The 14,782-nt window shown below is 30.4% G+C and overlaps 9 protein-coding genes across 9 annotated transcripts; 4 read left to right on the top strand and 5 right to left on the bottom strand.

Moving 5' to 3' along the window:
• Window positions 1–63: 63 nt before the first annotated feature.
• ASCRUDRAFT_29794 (mitogen-activated protein kinase) lies at window positions 64–1,272 on the top strand (the record flags this gene model as incomplete). Its single annotated transcript, XM_020190141.1, has 1 exon — window positions 64–1,272. One exon carries the CDS (start codon window positions 64–66, stop codon window positions 1,270–1,272), a length of 1,209 nt encoding a protein of 402 aa, XP_020050170.1.
• A 300-nt stretch (window positions 1,273–1,572) lies between these two features.
• Window positions 1,573–2,352, bottom strand: ASCRUDRAFT_99322 (60S ribosomal protein eL24). Its single transcript, XM_020195277.1, has one exon. It carries the CDS (start codon window positions 2,192–2,194, stop codon window positions 1,721–1,723), a length of 474 nt encoding a protein of 157 aa, XP_020050169.1. The 5' UTR covers window positions 2,195–2,352; the 3' UTR covers window positions 1,573–1,720.
• Window positions 2,353–3,245: 893 nt separating this feature from the next.
• On the top strand, window positions 3,246–3,941 carry RPL30 (60S ribosomal protein eL30). Its single transcript, XM_020192367.1, has 2 exons — window positions 3,246–3,282; window positions 3,385–3,941. The coding sequence occupies exons 1-2, from the start codon at window positions 3,280–3,282 to the stop codon at window positions 3,703–3,705; spliced, it is 324 nt and encodes a 107-aa protein (XP_020050168.1). The 5' UTR covers window positions 3,246–3,279; the 3' UTR covers window positions 3,706–3,941.
• A 169-nt stretch (window positions 3,942–4,110) lies between these two features.
• ASCRUDRAFT_99301 (60S ribosomal protein eL37) lies at window positions 4,111–5,195 on the top strand. Its single transcript, XM_020195276.1, has 2 exons — window positions 4,111–4,237; window positions 4,875–5,195. Exons 1-2 carry the CDS (start codon window positions 4,231–4,233, stop codon window positions 5,141–5,143), a joined length of 276 nt encoding a protein of 91 aa, XP_020050167.1. The 5' UTR covers window positions 4,111–4,230; the 3' UTR covers window positions 5,144–5,195.
• Window positions 5,196–5,827: 632 nt separating this feature from the next.
• CDS1 (phosphatidate cytidylyltransferase) lies at window positions 5,828–7,204 on the bottom strand (the record flags this gene model as incomplete). Its single annotated transcript, XM_020190234.1, has 1 exon — window positions 5,828–7,204. The coding sequence occupies one exon, from the start codon at window positions 7,202–7,204 to the stop codon at window positions 5,828–5,830; it is 1,377 nt and encodes a 458-aa protein (XP_020050166.1).
• Window positions 7,205–7,584: 380 nt separating this feature from the next.
• ASCRUDRAFT_53063 (Actin/actin-like protein) lies at window positions 7,585–9,133 on the bottom strand (the record flags this gene model as incomplete). The annotated part of the gene is made up of 2 exons (XM_020191111.1): window positions 7,984–9,133; window positions 7,585–7,884 (listed from the first exon to the last, which is right to left on the bottom strand). The coding sequence occupies exons 1-2, from the start codon at window positions 8,887–8,889 to the stop codon at window positions 7,585–7,587; spliced, it is 1,206 nt and encodes a 401-aa protein (XP_020050165.1). The 5' UTR covers window positions 8,890–9,133.
• Window positions 9,134–9,139: 6 nt separating this feature from the next.
• EAF6 (Eaf6p) lies at window positions 9,140–9,397 on the top strand (the record flags this gene model as incomplete). Its single annotated transcript, XM_020189513.1, has 1 exon — window positions 9,140–9,397. A coding segment is annotated over one exon (258 nt), but the record flags the coding sequence as incomplete, so codon positions are not given.
• Window positions 9,398–10,045: 648 nt separating this feature from the next.
• On the bottom strand, window positions 10,046–11,332 carry AIM24 (Aim24p; the record flags this gene model as incomplete). The annotated part of the gene is made up of 3 exons (XM_020189809.2): window positions 10,046–10,186; window positions 10,307–10,573; window positions 10,688–11,332. Coding segments are annotated over 3 exons (1,053 nt in total), but the record flags the coding sequence as incomplete, so codon positions are not given.
• A 744-nt stretch (window positions 11,333–12,076) lies between these two features.
• ASCRUDRAFT_78857 (uncharacterized protein) lies at window positions 12,077–14,644 on the bottom strand (the record flags this gene model as incomplete). The annotated part of the gene is made up of 1 exon (XM_020194303.1): window positions 12,077–14,644. One exon carries the CDS (start codon window positions 14,642–14,644, stop codon window positions 12,077–12,079), a length of 2,568 nt encoding a protein of 855 aa, XP_020050162.1.
• Between the last annotated feature and the right edge of the window lie 138 nt (window positions 14,645–14,782).

Here is a 14,782-nt window from a genome sequence, read left to right as displayed (position 1 = left end):
ATAATCGTTATTAGCTTATTCTTTTTTTTCTTTTTTCTTTTCTATTATAACATATCTATTAAAATGTCTACTATCGTTTCTTCCCCAAGTCTGGCTAATTTTAAAAATAAAAATGTTGAAAATCACAATAACCCCAAAAGATCTCAACTTAATCAAGAATACAATGCATACAGAAAAAAGGCTGAATTGATTCGTTCATTTGGTGAAATTCCAAAAGAGTATTCTCTTTCAAGTAAAGTAGGTGGAGGTGCATATGGTACTGTAGCTGATGGCTATTATATGGAAAAGTATCCAGTTGCAATTAAAAAAGTTGTTCCTTCTCATCGAATAATGTTTGCATTAAGAACTTTAAGAGAAATAAAATTTTTAAAACACTTTCACAATCATGAAAACATTATATCTATTCGAGATGCCTTTATTACTTCTCAGCAGAAAACTAATATCTTTAAGATTTTTATTGTTCAAGAATTGATGAAAACAGACTTGAATAAAGTTATTCGTTCTGATATTGTTTTATCTCAAAAGCATATCAAATATCTAATTTATCAAATATTCAAGGCTCTTAAAGCCTTGCATAGTGTTAATGTTATTCATCGTGATTTAAAACCATCAAATTTATTGTTAAATGAGGATTGCACCTTAAAACTTTGCGATTTTGGTCTTTCAAGAATCGATAATTCATCTACAAATGAATCAAACCATACCAACATGACTGAGTATGTAGCAACAAGATGGTATAGAGCTCCAGAAATTATGTTAAGTCATTCTGAATATTCAACTTCTTCTGACATTTGGTCTGTTGGTTGCATCTTAGCTGAATTAGTTCTTCGCAAACCATTTTTTCCTGGATTAGATTACATCAATCAAATCAAGCTTATTTTTGAGGTCATTGGAACACCAACTGGCGAAGACCTTGAAGTTGTTCGATCAAGATCCGCAAGAATGTATATCCAATCATTAGCATATTCCCCAAGATTAAAATTCAAAAAAATATTCTCGTCTCATCTTGATCCTGATGCCATCGATTTATTGGAAAGTATGCTACAATTTAATCCCAAAAAGAGAATCACTGCAGCTGAAGCTTTGAACCATCCTTATTTGGATGAATTTCATAATCCCGAAAGTGAACCAGATGCTGAACCGATACCAAAGGGTGAATTTGATTTTGATGACTTTGGTATGGGTAGAGAACTAACAATGTACGAACTAGAAAATTTGCTTTTGAAGGAAATTCGCAATTTTCCCAGTTGGAAAGATTTTACATTTAGTTAAAAATAGTTCCAAGTACTCATCACTCTAAATATTTGTTTTACAGTTATGTTCTTTTGTTTTGAAATCTTTTTATCTGATATCCTTTTTTATCTAATCTTATCTTTGAATGTTCACTCTTTAACTTTATTGATATTTAATTTTTGGTCTTTATTCTATTCTTTAGTTTTCAATTTTCAACAATCAACTTTAATATTCACCTTCTAGTTTTGTTATTTCTTTTATTTTATCATTTTGTAATATAAATAATTTAAGTTTAATTTTGTTATTTGAATAATACAAATTTCAAAAAGAAAAAAAAATCAAGAAAATCAAAAAGGTAACAGTAGTAGTAAAAAAAAAAAATAATTGAAGTACAAATGACAAAACCAATTTCCATTCATTATTTATTTATTAACTGAAGAAAAGAATAATTTATAATAGTTATTTTAAATAAATTACAGATGAAATCTTAACGGGTAGTGGGATGAACTTTAGTAAAAGCACCTTTAGCTTGTGTTTTAGAAAGTTTTGAACCAGCACCACCTTTAGCAGCTAATTTAGCTTTTTCAGCTCTTTTTTTGGCCTTTTCAGCTCTCTTTTTTTCTTTTTCTAAATTGGCAAGTTTTTCTCTTTCAACTTTTCTTACTTCTGGTTTTAGAGAACGACGTTCTTTTAATAATTCTAAAGAAGCACCGACAATGGCTCTTTGGTGTTTAACAGCTTTTCTGGTTCTCTTTCTGCTAACTTCTTCAGAGATACCTTTTTTGTGGTGACGTCTGTATAAAACAGTCCATGAAATTCTTCTTGGGTTTTTTCTTTGTAAAAATAAAGAAGCAGATTTTGATGAATGGAATCTAAAAATTTTAGAATCGCCACGAACAAAAAGAATACCCCTACCTGGGTAAATTTTTGAACCGGAAAAAGCACAAATTTCAGTCTTCATTTTTAACTAATTTTAATTAAAATAAAATATAAAAAATGAATTTAAAAATGTTAGAAAAGCTCTTTTATAATTTTTTTTTAAATTTTTTTTCAACTTTATAAATAAAATAATTTATATTGAATCCATATTCTCGAAATGAAAAAAATAGACAATATAAAACAAAATGAATTATGTGGTGTAAATTGAATTGAAAAAAAGACAGATTTTAATATAACCTTTATAATAGTAATTTATAATATTTTTAAAATCAATTTTTAGATATTGTTCTTGATGTTTAAACTAATATTTGTGATTGAAATTTTTATGATTGATCCAATTTATAATTTTAATTATGTGTTTTTAAGATAAGATAATTTTTTTTCTTGCTGAACAAACCAAAATAAAAGTAAAACATTCAATATAATAAAAATATCATTGTTCAGTTTAATTATTAATATGGAATTTGAAACTATTTTCTTGCAAATTTCCTCATCTTAGTGCGCTTTAAGTTCTTTCACTGGAAATTGGTAAATTTGCGGTTTAATGTATTTTATTTCAATTGATAATCAAAATTCATTTTCATGTTAAATAGTAAATTTAGAGACTTCTTGATCAACACTTTTGGAAATTATCAAAATAAAGAATAGTGTTTTGTCTTCTCTCGTTAAATCTGGGGAATATGATTTTCATCTGGGTGTACTATATCATATTTCATCTATTAATTTCATTTGATTGTTTGAACTGGAAAACATACCTTGTCTAATTGATGGGATTGGAGTTGCTTTCCTTGAAGATATTGCTTCTAATCTCCTTGCTGTTGAAGAATATAATGAGTCGTTCTGTATTGCACTGAAAGTTCAGCAGTGTCCGGTTTTCAGAAAAACAAACTTAGCAAACCGGACACAGAAACAGAGCTGGTTCAGAAAAACTGCGGTTGTGAGCGTGTGGAGCAATGTGTGACTGGGTTTTTGTTTATGGAAGTGACATGTGATTGGAGAGAAGTTTGGCTTGAAATATAAATTAAAAATCTTCAAGTTTGTATTTCTTAACCATTTCGTTTTTCATCACACAACCGGAGTGCAAAAGTTACAATAAGAAGCGCAGAGATGGTAAGTGTTTATTTTAATCTTGAATTGATGATATTACAATCAGTTTGATTGTGTTAGCTACTGATAGAAGTTATAATTTTGTATACTAACTTCTTTTTAAAGGCCCCAAAAGTTAAAAAAGCTCAAGAGAATTTCAATTCTAAACTTGCTTTAGTTATTAAATCAGGTAAATATACCTTAGGTTATAAATCAACCATTAAATCTTTACGTCAAGGTAAGGCTAAGTTGATTGTTTTAGCTAAAAACACACCAACTTTAAGAAAAGCTGAGTTGGAATATTATGCTATGTTGTCCAGAACTACAGTTTCCTACTTTGAAGGTGGTAACAATGAGTTAGGTACTGCTTGTGGTAAACTTTTCAGAGTTGGTGTCTTAGCTATTATTGAAGCTGGTGATTCTGATATCTTAACTGATTTGCAATAAGTTTAGTGTATTATGACTAATAATTGTACTAATAATTATATGTAAAACCCATTCAGTATTGACAATAGGAGTAAAGCACCTCAAGGTTAAAAGAGCTTTTTATATATCTAATTTAGATTTATCAATATATTATGTAAAAACTTGATTTTTGGATATTATTTTTTAAATTTTAGAGTGTATTGAACTTGATGTTTTTTTCAAAACTGATCTTGCATATTAATGCATGGACTTTACGGTTATCAGCGATGATATTTTAAGTTACCCGGTTTGGTTGATAACATCACGGTTTTTATTCATGCGCTCGCAACCATTAGCAACGGGGCTCATAATTTCTTTTTTTTGTGACTGTTTTTTTCTCCAATACAGATAAGCACAGGGTAACAAAATAGTTGGGCCTTCCAAGTTTTTGATAGTAAGGGAAAATAGAAAATATCATAATCAACCTCAATTATATTGAATAATATAGGTATCAGCATTTGTATTCGCCAAATAATATCCACAAAGTAATCATAATATAGTTTAAAAATGGGAAGTAAGTAATCAAAATATTTGGTTTACCAAATAGACACCAATAAAACTGAATAAAATGAATGAAAATTGAATTGATTTAATTTAATACAATGCAGTAATTTCAAGAAAATGGGTGATAGTACAACAAAAAAACAATAAATTTGAGATATTGAATATATCAGAATAATATGTTGAAGTTAAATGAGCCAAAAATTGTGTTTAAAAACGAACAATTCTATATTTCATTAATAATCTATATTCAAAATTAATTGTATTAAGAATAATCACATTTGTTTAATCAAACGCATTGAAATTCACTTCACTTTAAATTATAAATAATACTGAACAGTTTTCAACTTTTAAATCAAGCAAAATAAATTAAAGTTTATTCATATAATTTAAGAATTTTGATATCTAAATCAATGTTAAATCAAATAAACAAAAAGTAAAAATACTATTTGATTATTGAATTGAGAATTATAAAATTGAAAATTTAACATACTTGAATAATTTGATTTTGTCATTTAGTTTATTAGTTTTATAATAAATGTACGAATTCAAAACCTTGAATTTATTTACAAATTCTAAATTAAATCATTTTACTTGATGGAAAACCAATAATATAATTGATATTGAAAAGATTCTAACATTTTTTTTAGAGGGTACACCATCATTCGGTAAACGTCACAATAAAACACACACTTTATGTAACCGTTGTGGACGTCGTTCATACCATGTTCAAAAGAAAACTTGTTCTTCCTGTGGTTATCCAGCTGCCAAATTAAGATCATATAACTGGGGTCAAAAGGCTAAGAGAAGACATACAACTGGTACTGGTCGTATGCAATATTTAAAGCATGTTACAAGAAGATTTAAAAATGGTTTCCAAATTGGTGTTGCTGCTCCAAAAGCCAAACCAACTGCTTAAATATAAAATATACAATATAAAATAAATTTTAATTTATAAATTTTATGGAATTATTTGTAATTAAATACAGGAAATATCAATGCTTTCAAATTCAATAAAAATTATCAAATTATCAATTTTATATCAATAACAATATTAATATTAATAATATGATTACTATTATAATTATTATTATAGTGTACTATGGCTTTTAATATGTTACCTTCTTTTTTTTTTGTTATAATTCAATTTACTTTACTTATTTTTCTTATTTTAAACTAGTGAAATTATATTATTATAAGATTATTTAACGTATTGAAAATTAAAAACTATAGAGAATTATAAGAAATTTTAAAAATTAGTAAAGAATAATGTATATGATAAGATTTGGTTTATTTTTTGTTTGAAGTGTAAAAAAACGAAGAAACCAGCCACAAAAGATTTATGTGAAATAAACTGAAGTATATATTAAACAAAACAATTATGGAATTCGATAAGGATTCCAAAGAAATATAACAATAAACTAATTCACAAAACGAAAGAAAAAGAATGAGAAAAATTTCCATTTATTGATTTTTTTTGATTTTTAATTTTTTTTTTTGATTTTGTTTGATTTTGTTTGATTTTGTTTGTACCATTTGAACTATTAGATATAGATTCGTATGATTTGCAATTCAATTATGAGATTATTCATTTATTGATTATTTATCGCTTTCTTGGTGAGCTTTCACTAACTAATTTTATTATTTGATTGTAATTATTTAAATTTAATCTTCCAGATTTATGAAGATAATTTAATAAGGAATCGATTAATTGAGTAACTTGATCAGGATCCAAGTTGACTACAGCCATTTGTAATATGGAACTGACACTGACTTTGTGAGTTGAAATAAAAGTTTCGTAATAAAGATAAGAGAAAGAGCCCATTATAAATTGGCAATCCATTCTATCGGTTATACCACCATGACCAGGGATGGTGTCAGCAAAGTCTTTAACTTTAAAGGCTCTTTTTAAACCCGAGCAGAAAAAGCCGCCAAAGGGAGCGATTAAAGAAGCAAAAGTAGCTAATACAATTGCATGAAAATAGATTGGTTTGATTGTGATTGAATAATAATGTAGGGCTTCTGCTATCATTGGGGGGATTCTGTATTCCTGTGGAATGAAAACTGGGTTCAATTCACAGTCTAAACCTTTAATTATATTGACGGATAAATCATCGTCGACGGGACAAATAATGTATTTGTAGGGAGATAGGATGAAGGTAATTAACAATGAAAATAAAACAGTGAAGATCCAAGCACCAACAAATCCTTCAACAGTTTTTTTAGGAGAGATTGCAATTAATCTTGTCTTACCAAAAGTTATGCCGCAGATGTAGGCAAAGATATCATTAACAATAACCAAGGATACAGGTAAGAAGAACCAAAACATACCTGTTAGGATATTGTTGATGATGAAATGGGCTTGTAGGACTACCAAGATCAAAGTCATATGGGTAGCACATAATTGGGCAAATTGGAATTTATAGTAGCCCTTTTGAAGAAAGCAAACAAATAAAACAATACCAAGAACATAAAGACAGTAGGATATAAATTTGTGGTGAGTAGCTAGGGGAGTTAAAAAGGTGTCCAAGAGAATAACATGTTTAAAATAAAAAATCAAGAATTTACCATCAAGATAGTATAGGGAGGTAGCTAAAAAATACCAATTCAAAGACCTGTTGTAAGGAAGTCTCTTATATCTAGCAGGTTCATAGGTAATTGAGATAACTTCTTTGAAAGTCAAGATTTGCAAGACCAAAACCAACAAAATAGTCCAGAGATGGCCACCAATTACTATACCAAAGAAACCAAAGATCATGATAAAAGTCGAAAGAGCTCGTGTTAAAAAGTTTTGTTTTTTCTTTTCGAACTCTAGGGTGTTGCCCTTGGAGGAGGCATTTCTGGAAGCAGAAGCAGGAGTGTTTGTTTTGGTGCCAACAGCATTGTGTTTAGAGGCTGTTGGCTTGGGGCCAGTCTTGTCGTTGTGCTTGAGAGAGGTTTTTTCATCAGAAGCAAGCTGGGTGAGGGTGTTGGAGGGCATGGTGGCAGTCTTTGGGCGTACAGAAGAATGGGCTTTCTTGGAGGCGTGCCTGGGAGCCATTGGCAGAGCAGCAGAATATGGAGCAGCAGAAGGAGTCTGAACAGAAGATGTCTGAACAGGAGATGGAGCAGTTGCTTCAGCTGAAGCTCTTCTTCACCTTCCTCAGCTCTTGCTGAGCTCTTTGAGCGCCGGAGCTTTTGGCATGTGCCAATTATTGTTGGCTTTTGGGCGACCCGGGTCGGTGGTCTCGGTGTATATAGACCGCATGTTGCAGGAACGTGCATACTGGTCGAATCAGAGGCAGCGGAATCGGAGTAACGTCGTAAAAGATAGTCTATGTAATGTAACCACTGCCATTGGCAAGCAAACTATGTGCTGGATCATTTGAATCGCTCTACAATCAAGTCCTCTCCTAGCTCCTCGTACTCTTGCTTGCTGATAAAGCTGTCGAAGTTGTTCATTGAGGCGAGGATGCTGGCACCAATCCAGCTCGAGTTCTCTCTCTCAATAGTGTCCTGGGGCGAATAAGTCTCGATTTCAAAATTAGAAAGTGTGAGCCTGAGCTCGTTTTTGATTCGTTCTTCCATATTTTCAATCAACGAGCTTCCTCCAACAACAACAATGTTTTTCAATAGCTGCTGGTAGATTTCCTTTGCCACTTCGATGTTTCTCAACGAGTCCTCGATCAACTTAATTAGCCCTGATTCATTTAGCAATGGATTGTTGTTGCTATTGCTATTTCCATTGCCATTGCCATTTCCATTACCAGTAGCATTCACGCTATTATCATTAGAAAGGTAACTCAATATAGAGTTTGTATATGGTTTAGGGTGAAACAATGGCTCAACTAACTCAACTTGTTCTTCATTGATTTCGATTATTCTGTTATCGGGCAACATATAATTCTTTTTAGGTTTATTGAAATTTTGCTTCAAATTCAACTTATTTGAAATCTTGTCTAAATTTGCACTCAAGATTAGTTTCTTGAAATTAAAGATCAAGTCGTTTGTAATCAACGTATTTTTAAAACTCTCTGTATATTTGTTTGAAGGTAGACCAATTAAATTTTTTGGCACAATTGAGCCCAAGTCATTATGGTAATGGTTTTTCTTTAAATAGTTTAGTATATGCAAATCAATATAGTTTCCTGCAATCTTTGAGTGAACCGATCCTTTGAATAAAATTGTTCCATCCAATATTGGATTAATATTTGTAATCGAGCTTCCAATATCAATAATCAATCCCGTACTTTTCCCTAACCCAAACAAATTACACAATGGTTTCTTGAAGATTGAAAAAATTGGTACTTCAAACTGTTCAAACGCCAATTGACAATATTTTTTCTTATTTTTAAACGAATTCCAAACTTGTTCGGTTATGATCAAAGGATAATCTTTAGAGTCTTCGATATTCAAGTTTCGATAAATATATTCCCAGTTCTGCGCCAAATGATCCCAATTGTATATCAACCCATTATCATCTGATAACGTGTATATCTCCAAATTCTCATAATTGAAATCAAGATTCTTCAAAAAGATATCGTCTCCAATAAAGGTCTTTCCTGTTTTACTGTTCTGCGCATAATTGGAGGAAAATATCACTGAGGGATAGTCCTCGTTGGAGTACCCAGCGCGAGTTCTCGACGACCCATTCTCTATTATCACTGAAGGATAAGGAAACTCCATTGCTACCAGTCTACTCTTCTCTTCTCTTGTTTCTCTTGCTTCTAAATCCTCTCAACCAAAAGTAAACATCTCACAAATGTGAAAAGATCTTTCGACCCGCACCGCTGGAACTTTTCGCGTTCTGCTTACGTCAGCACTTTCTTGTCCTCCACCAAAAGCAGCAGAAGCAGCAGAGGAAACAGCTTCAACATTACCTCTATTGCCTTGTCCTGTTGCTATGTCAGACAAAAACAAGCAGAAGCTCGGCTACTACGAGAAGTGCAGGAAAGAGTTACACGAGTCCATATTGAAAAAGCGAACCATCGACAAAAAGCTAACTGATCTTGAGGACGATATCTTTGATAAGGAAACCATCTACTTGAGTGACAATTTATCTGGAAATTTGATCAAGGGATTTGAGAACTTTACAAGAACAACTCACCATCATTCAAATTCTACTAGATTCAAGAAAAACCAATTCACTGACGACGACAGAATCTTCTCTCTTAGCAGTGCTGTGTATATCAAACATATCGAAAAATTAAATAAAGAAAACAACCCAGATCCAAATCCAACCACAAATAATTCCAATTCAAACTCCAATTCGAACTCCAACTCCAATCCTAACTCCAATTCTAATTCAAATAACTCAAATTATAATGATAATAATAATTCTAAAAATAATACAAATAACACTGGCAATAGCTCCAATAACAACAGTAATAACTCAATAAATTCAAATAATCTGAATAGCCTGGCTAATATAAATAATGTTAAAATAAATATTGCGAATAGTAAAACAAACACTCCTGATATAAATGATAACGATAATTTCAATGTTTCAAATAAAAAAAGAAAACGCAATGCTACTGATTAATTTATTTATTAATTGATTAATTAAAATATTTTAGAAAAAAGATAAGTGATAAAGAATTGATAAAAAATTATGAAATAAAATGAAATAAAATAAAATGAAATAAAATAAAATAAAATAAAATAAAATAAAATAAAATAAAATAAACAGAAACAGAAACAGAAACAGAGTCACATCAAACAACATAAAAAAAAACAGAAAAAAAGAAATAATGAATATTAAAGTATTTAGTTATATTTAATTTAATTTTATTTGTATATACATAGTTTTTAAAATTATGTGCTTATCTATTTTTTAATAATTTTATTTTTGTTTATTTAAATTCTCAATTTTTTTAACAGTTTCAGAAAAGTCTGGGGTACTTTCAAATACGACTTTACCATCTTTAATGGTTACATAACTTAAATAGTCCTCTGGTTTTTTATCAATTCCATTTTTAAGATTCTGGTTCTGGTTCTGATTATGATTTTTATCATTTAAATTGAATTCAGAATTTTCTTTATTTTGTTGGTTCTGCTCAAGTTTTATCTCATTTTCAATAGTCTTTAAATCGTCTTTACTTACTTTAGCAAATGAACTTATTGGTAACTCCTTTCCTGTATTAGTTTGTAATAAAATATTTGTTGGTCCGATAATTTTAATATATCCACCATTACCGCCAACTATATTATAAGTCGATAAATAAAAAATCGAGGAATATTTTTTGAAATAAAATTTGAGTAATTTGAATTTAATTTTAAAGTAATTTAATATTAAATTTAATGAAATTTTATTAGTTCTTAATAATCTTAGTAAGGTTATGTATTGATTATCCCTAATTATTTCTTTTTTCTCATTTTTATACAAATCGTTTTTAAAATTTAAAAAATTTTGATTATATTTAGTATGGATATTATTTTGATTATTGAAAGTACTTTGATTATTTAATAATAAATTTTGTGATACGATTAAGTTTCGTAAATCCCTTGGTCCATTTATCGTCAACGCCAATAGATTATCTTTAAATACTAATACTTCTTCATTTTCTTTCAATTCAAAATTATAAATCTCTCCTAATCCAGTCAACCCAATATAACCTCTTCCTGTAACAAAAGTATAGCCTGATTTTAAAAACTTAAATAAACCAGTTTTCGAACTTTTAGGGATATTCAAGAGTAATGATAGTTTTTTTGAAATCTTTCTTGGTAAAAGTAAATTTTTAATTACTAATGAAGATCCATAGTATAATTGTAAAGAATTCTTAGGAAAGATTGCCCAATCTTTTGTTCCATTCAATTGAATAATTCTAAAAGAAGTCTGGTATTTTTTTTTTAATTTAGAGTTGATATTTGACGATATCAATGCAGTGAATGGATCAGTCGATATCAATTTTTGGTAAATTGATGGAAACCCACCCAAAAGAAAACGACGAATGGGTGAGATAATTTGAATTTCTCCAGTAATTGAATTGGAGATTATATTCTTAATGTTCTTATTATCGACATTCTTGGAATATAAAGCTAATAAGCTTCCCTTTTTAAGGTAAATAGGCACCGAAGGTGGAACATTGATCGACACCAAAGATGGAGGTGCACCAATTGTCTGATACACTGGGTTTTCATCAAAAATAGCCTTTGAATCAACTAAAGCGCCATTAGCATCATCAACACCACCATCAAGATCATTGCCCTTAGAGGGCCCACTGCTCGCAGCATTCTGCTGAAAATTGTCGACTGTAGCCTTCGATGGAGAATGAAAAATGGTGATGTGCCTTGTGCTGGGAGCCTGTGAAAGCCTGGCCCATGTCCTCATCAAGCTGCTCATCGTGCCTGTGCTTCCTCTGCTGTTTGTGTTGCTTTTGCTGCTTTTGCTGTTTTTGCTGTTTGTGCTTCTGCCTCAGCTCGAGAAAAGACGCCCTCTGATTCGAAGACAGCACGTGACTCGACGCTTAATCTGAGATAGGTCTTTTCTGCCTTGGTGATTTTGCTGCTTTTGCTGCTTGAAATTACTATAGTATAACAAGTATTGTATTGAAGTATATGAAATTGGGTGCTGTTTGACCACAACTGACTGTAAAGGAAAGAAAAGAATCAAAGAAGAAACAAGAAATAATAAAAAAGGCGTGCTAAAAAAAATATTACTCATAAATCAGTAAATGTCGTTTATCATCATTTAATAAAAAAAATAAATATAGAACTAAAAGAACTAAAAACAAAAGAATTAAGAAAAATTTCATTTTTTTCATTTTTTTCATTTTTTGAAGTGATTTTTGGGCATAAAATGAATTTAGAAAAAAAAATTGAAAAGAAAAAAAAATATAATCTAAATTATTTGATGGTTTAACTTTTAAACCAACTAAAATCTATGGACGCCTCTTTCGGCTGCTGGAGACTTGATTTCAGCTTTGATGTCTGTTAAATTAGATGCCCATTGATCAACTTGAATGTTGGGACTAATTGGATTGGTTTTAACAATAGTATTGTTATTCATATTTTGATAAACTTGATTGTTTACTTGTTGTGTTGGTGCTGGATGATGGTTGGCATATTGATATGCTTGTGGTATTTGGTTACTATTAGTGTTGTTACTGAAATGTTTTAAAATTGAATTTTTGTTTGCACTTTGAGCTCTATTGTTGGTGTTAATTTTTTGAATTTGCTGAACTTTTTGAATTTTGTGATTTTGAACAGAGTTTTTACGTATTTGACGTGGGTAACGAGCTGATGTTGGCACATTAATTTCTTTGTTTTTGGTTGGACTGGAATTTGAGTTAGAAATTTCATTTATCGCATTAGAATTCTCATGAGAAATTCCATGAAGCTGTGGAGCAGAATTTAAATTCATATTGACATTGACACTGGTATTTTCATTTTCATTTGCAGCTGCAGTTGTGTTTGGATTTGAGTTGGTATTTGCAATATAGTTCTGCTGCAACTGCTGTTGCTGCTGCTGCTGCTGTTGTTGTTGTTGTTGTTGTTGTTGTTGTTGTTGTTGTTGTTGTTGTTGTTGATTAACAATCTGTGCTATTCTTTGTTGTTGTTGTTGTTGTTGTTGTTGTTGTTGCTGCTGTTGCTGTTGCTGATGTTGTTGTTGATGGTGAGCTGGATGCATCACATTGCCTTCTCCAGATGTCATGACAAATTGTGAATAATATTGAGGAGGATATGGTGAAAGTTGATAATATGATGCAGGTGCTACAACTGAACTCTCTGTAAAATCACAGGAATACTTGTTTAAAACTTTGCTTAATGCTTCTGGTAATGACGACCATAAAAACACTTTAATATCCTTTTCAATGTTTCTGGGTCTTGGTGCTGGATATTCCATAATTTGCATAAAAAATTCGGAATATGATGGAGTTGCTCTTTGAATTGTTAATGGCTTTAACCCTTGTAAATTTCTTCTGATTCGATTTTTCTCTTCCACTGCAAATTTGGTGCTGACAAAATGTTCTAGAAGTGAAATACAGTCAACTGATGTGACATAATATTTCTTATTTTCTTCCCAATATAAACATGAAATCACTGGTGTGCTTGGCTCATAATTATCATTAGAAATTGGCTCAAATCCAACTGTTAATTGAACTCCATCTAATCTCCAATTAAATTTCACGAGTCTTCTTTTAACTTTACGTTCAGCTTCTGTCCAATCTTTTTCAAGTGATGTTAAATCTCCCTGGATTTGAATTTGAACTTTAGGATATTGTTGAGCGCTATCTGATGACCCATATTTAACTTTATGAATGGTAGAAGTTCTAACTAATTTTGGAACAATCTCCGGAATTGGTGGTACATTGCTTGGAACCATCATTGGATTGGGGAAACTATTTCTTAATAGTCTTGAATCATGATTGTTATTATAATTATTACTATTGTTATTAACATTAGTAGTGGTTGCGGTTGTGGCAGCAGTATGATAACCATTACCATTATCATATATATTTCTGTTTATTTCAGTACCAAATTGTTGGTTTTGTTGTGTTTGTTGATTTGGTGACCATCTATTGGGCGAAATTTGATTTTGATTCTGGTTCTGATTTGGAATTTGCCAATTGGAAATATTTTGATGGTGAGTATGGTGATCAGTTCCCAAACCAATAGCTGATACCATAGTATTAGCTCTATGTCTAAAATTGTTATTAAAATTATTGTTAATATTGTTAATGTTGGTAATATTATGAAGATTATTAATATTGCTATTAATATTGGTGTTAATATTACTGTTAATAATACTATTATTATTAATACTATTGTCATTAATCATTTCTCCAACTGATGGAATGATTTTTGACTCATTTGAGTAATTAGCATTAAAACCTGAGTGATCAGAAGCTAAGGAAATTGAACCATAATGGTTAGGACCAATTAAAGAATTTTGGGAATCCTTTCTATCAACTAAAGATTGTTGAGTATCATAAATGTAATATTTAGATTGAGAATTATTTGAAGAAATTGAACCAATGTTGTTTTTTTGAAAAACACTTTGCATTGGACCATCTTCGGAAATTGATGGAGTTGGTAATTGTCTTGGATACTGGGGTTGTTGAGATTGATTTTGAGGTTGGAAATTTTGAATATCTTTATTTGGATTATTTGGAGTGGAAACAGGAGTCAAGTAATTATTATTGGGATTATTGTTGATGATTGTGTTAGTAATCATAGTATTTTGGCTATGATTATGACCATGATTTTGACTCAAGTTCAAATTAAGACTATTTTGGTGTAAATTTAGATTATGAGCATGAGTATGATTGTGAGGAATTGGATCTTGAAAATGAGATTGTTCGTTTGAAGCAATGCCCTCATTATAATTTTTTGAAGTTTTAACAGCAGCCGGATTGTTTGTATTAGTTAAAGAGATTGTTGATGGATTTACTGAGTGATCAGTTAAATTGACTGGAGATTGAGTTATTTGAGAGTTCATTTTTTGAAGAAAGATACAGGAAATGTTGATAAGAAAAATATAGATGAGAATAGTATAAGAAAATAAATGTCAATGTAAATGTAAATAAAGATGAAAATGTATATAAAGAAGTAGACAATTGTTCTAGATGCAAATGTA

Source organism: Ascoidea rubescens (assembly GCF_001661345.1).
Source record: "Ascoidea rubescens DSM 1968 unplaced genomic scaffold ASCRUscaffold_1, whole genome shotgun sequence".
Lineage (NCBI taxonomy): Eukaryota > Fungi > Ascomycota > Saccharomycetes > Ascoideales > Ascoideaceae > Ascoidea > Ascoidea rubescens.
The sequence above is the reverse complement of the archived record's forward strand: the minus strand, read 5'-3'. Positions and strand labels throughout refer to the sequence as shown.

Coding starts and splice junctions, on each gene's coding strand:
- ASCRUDRAFT_99322 (XM_020195277.1), bottom strand. CDS start 2,194: ATGAAGACTGAAATTTGTGCTTTTTCCGGTTCAAAAATTTACCCAGGT.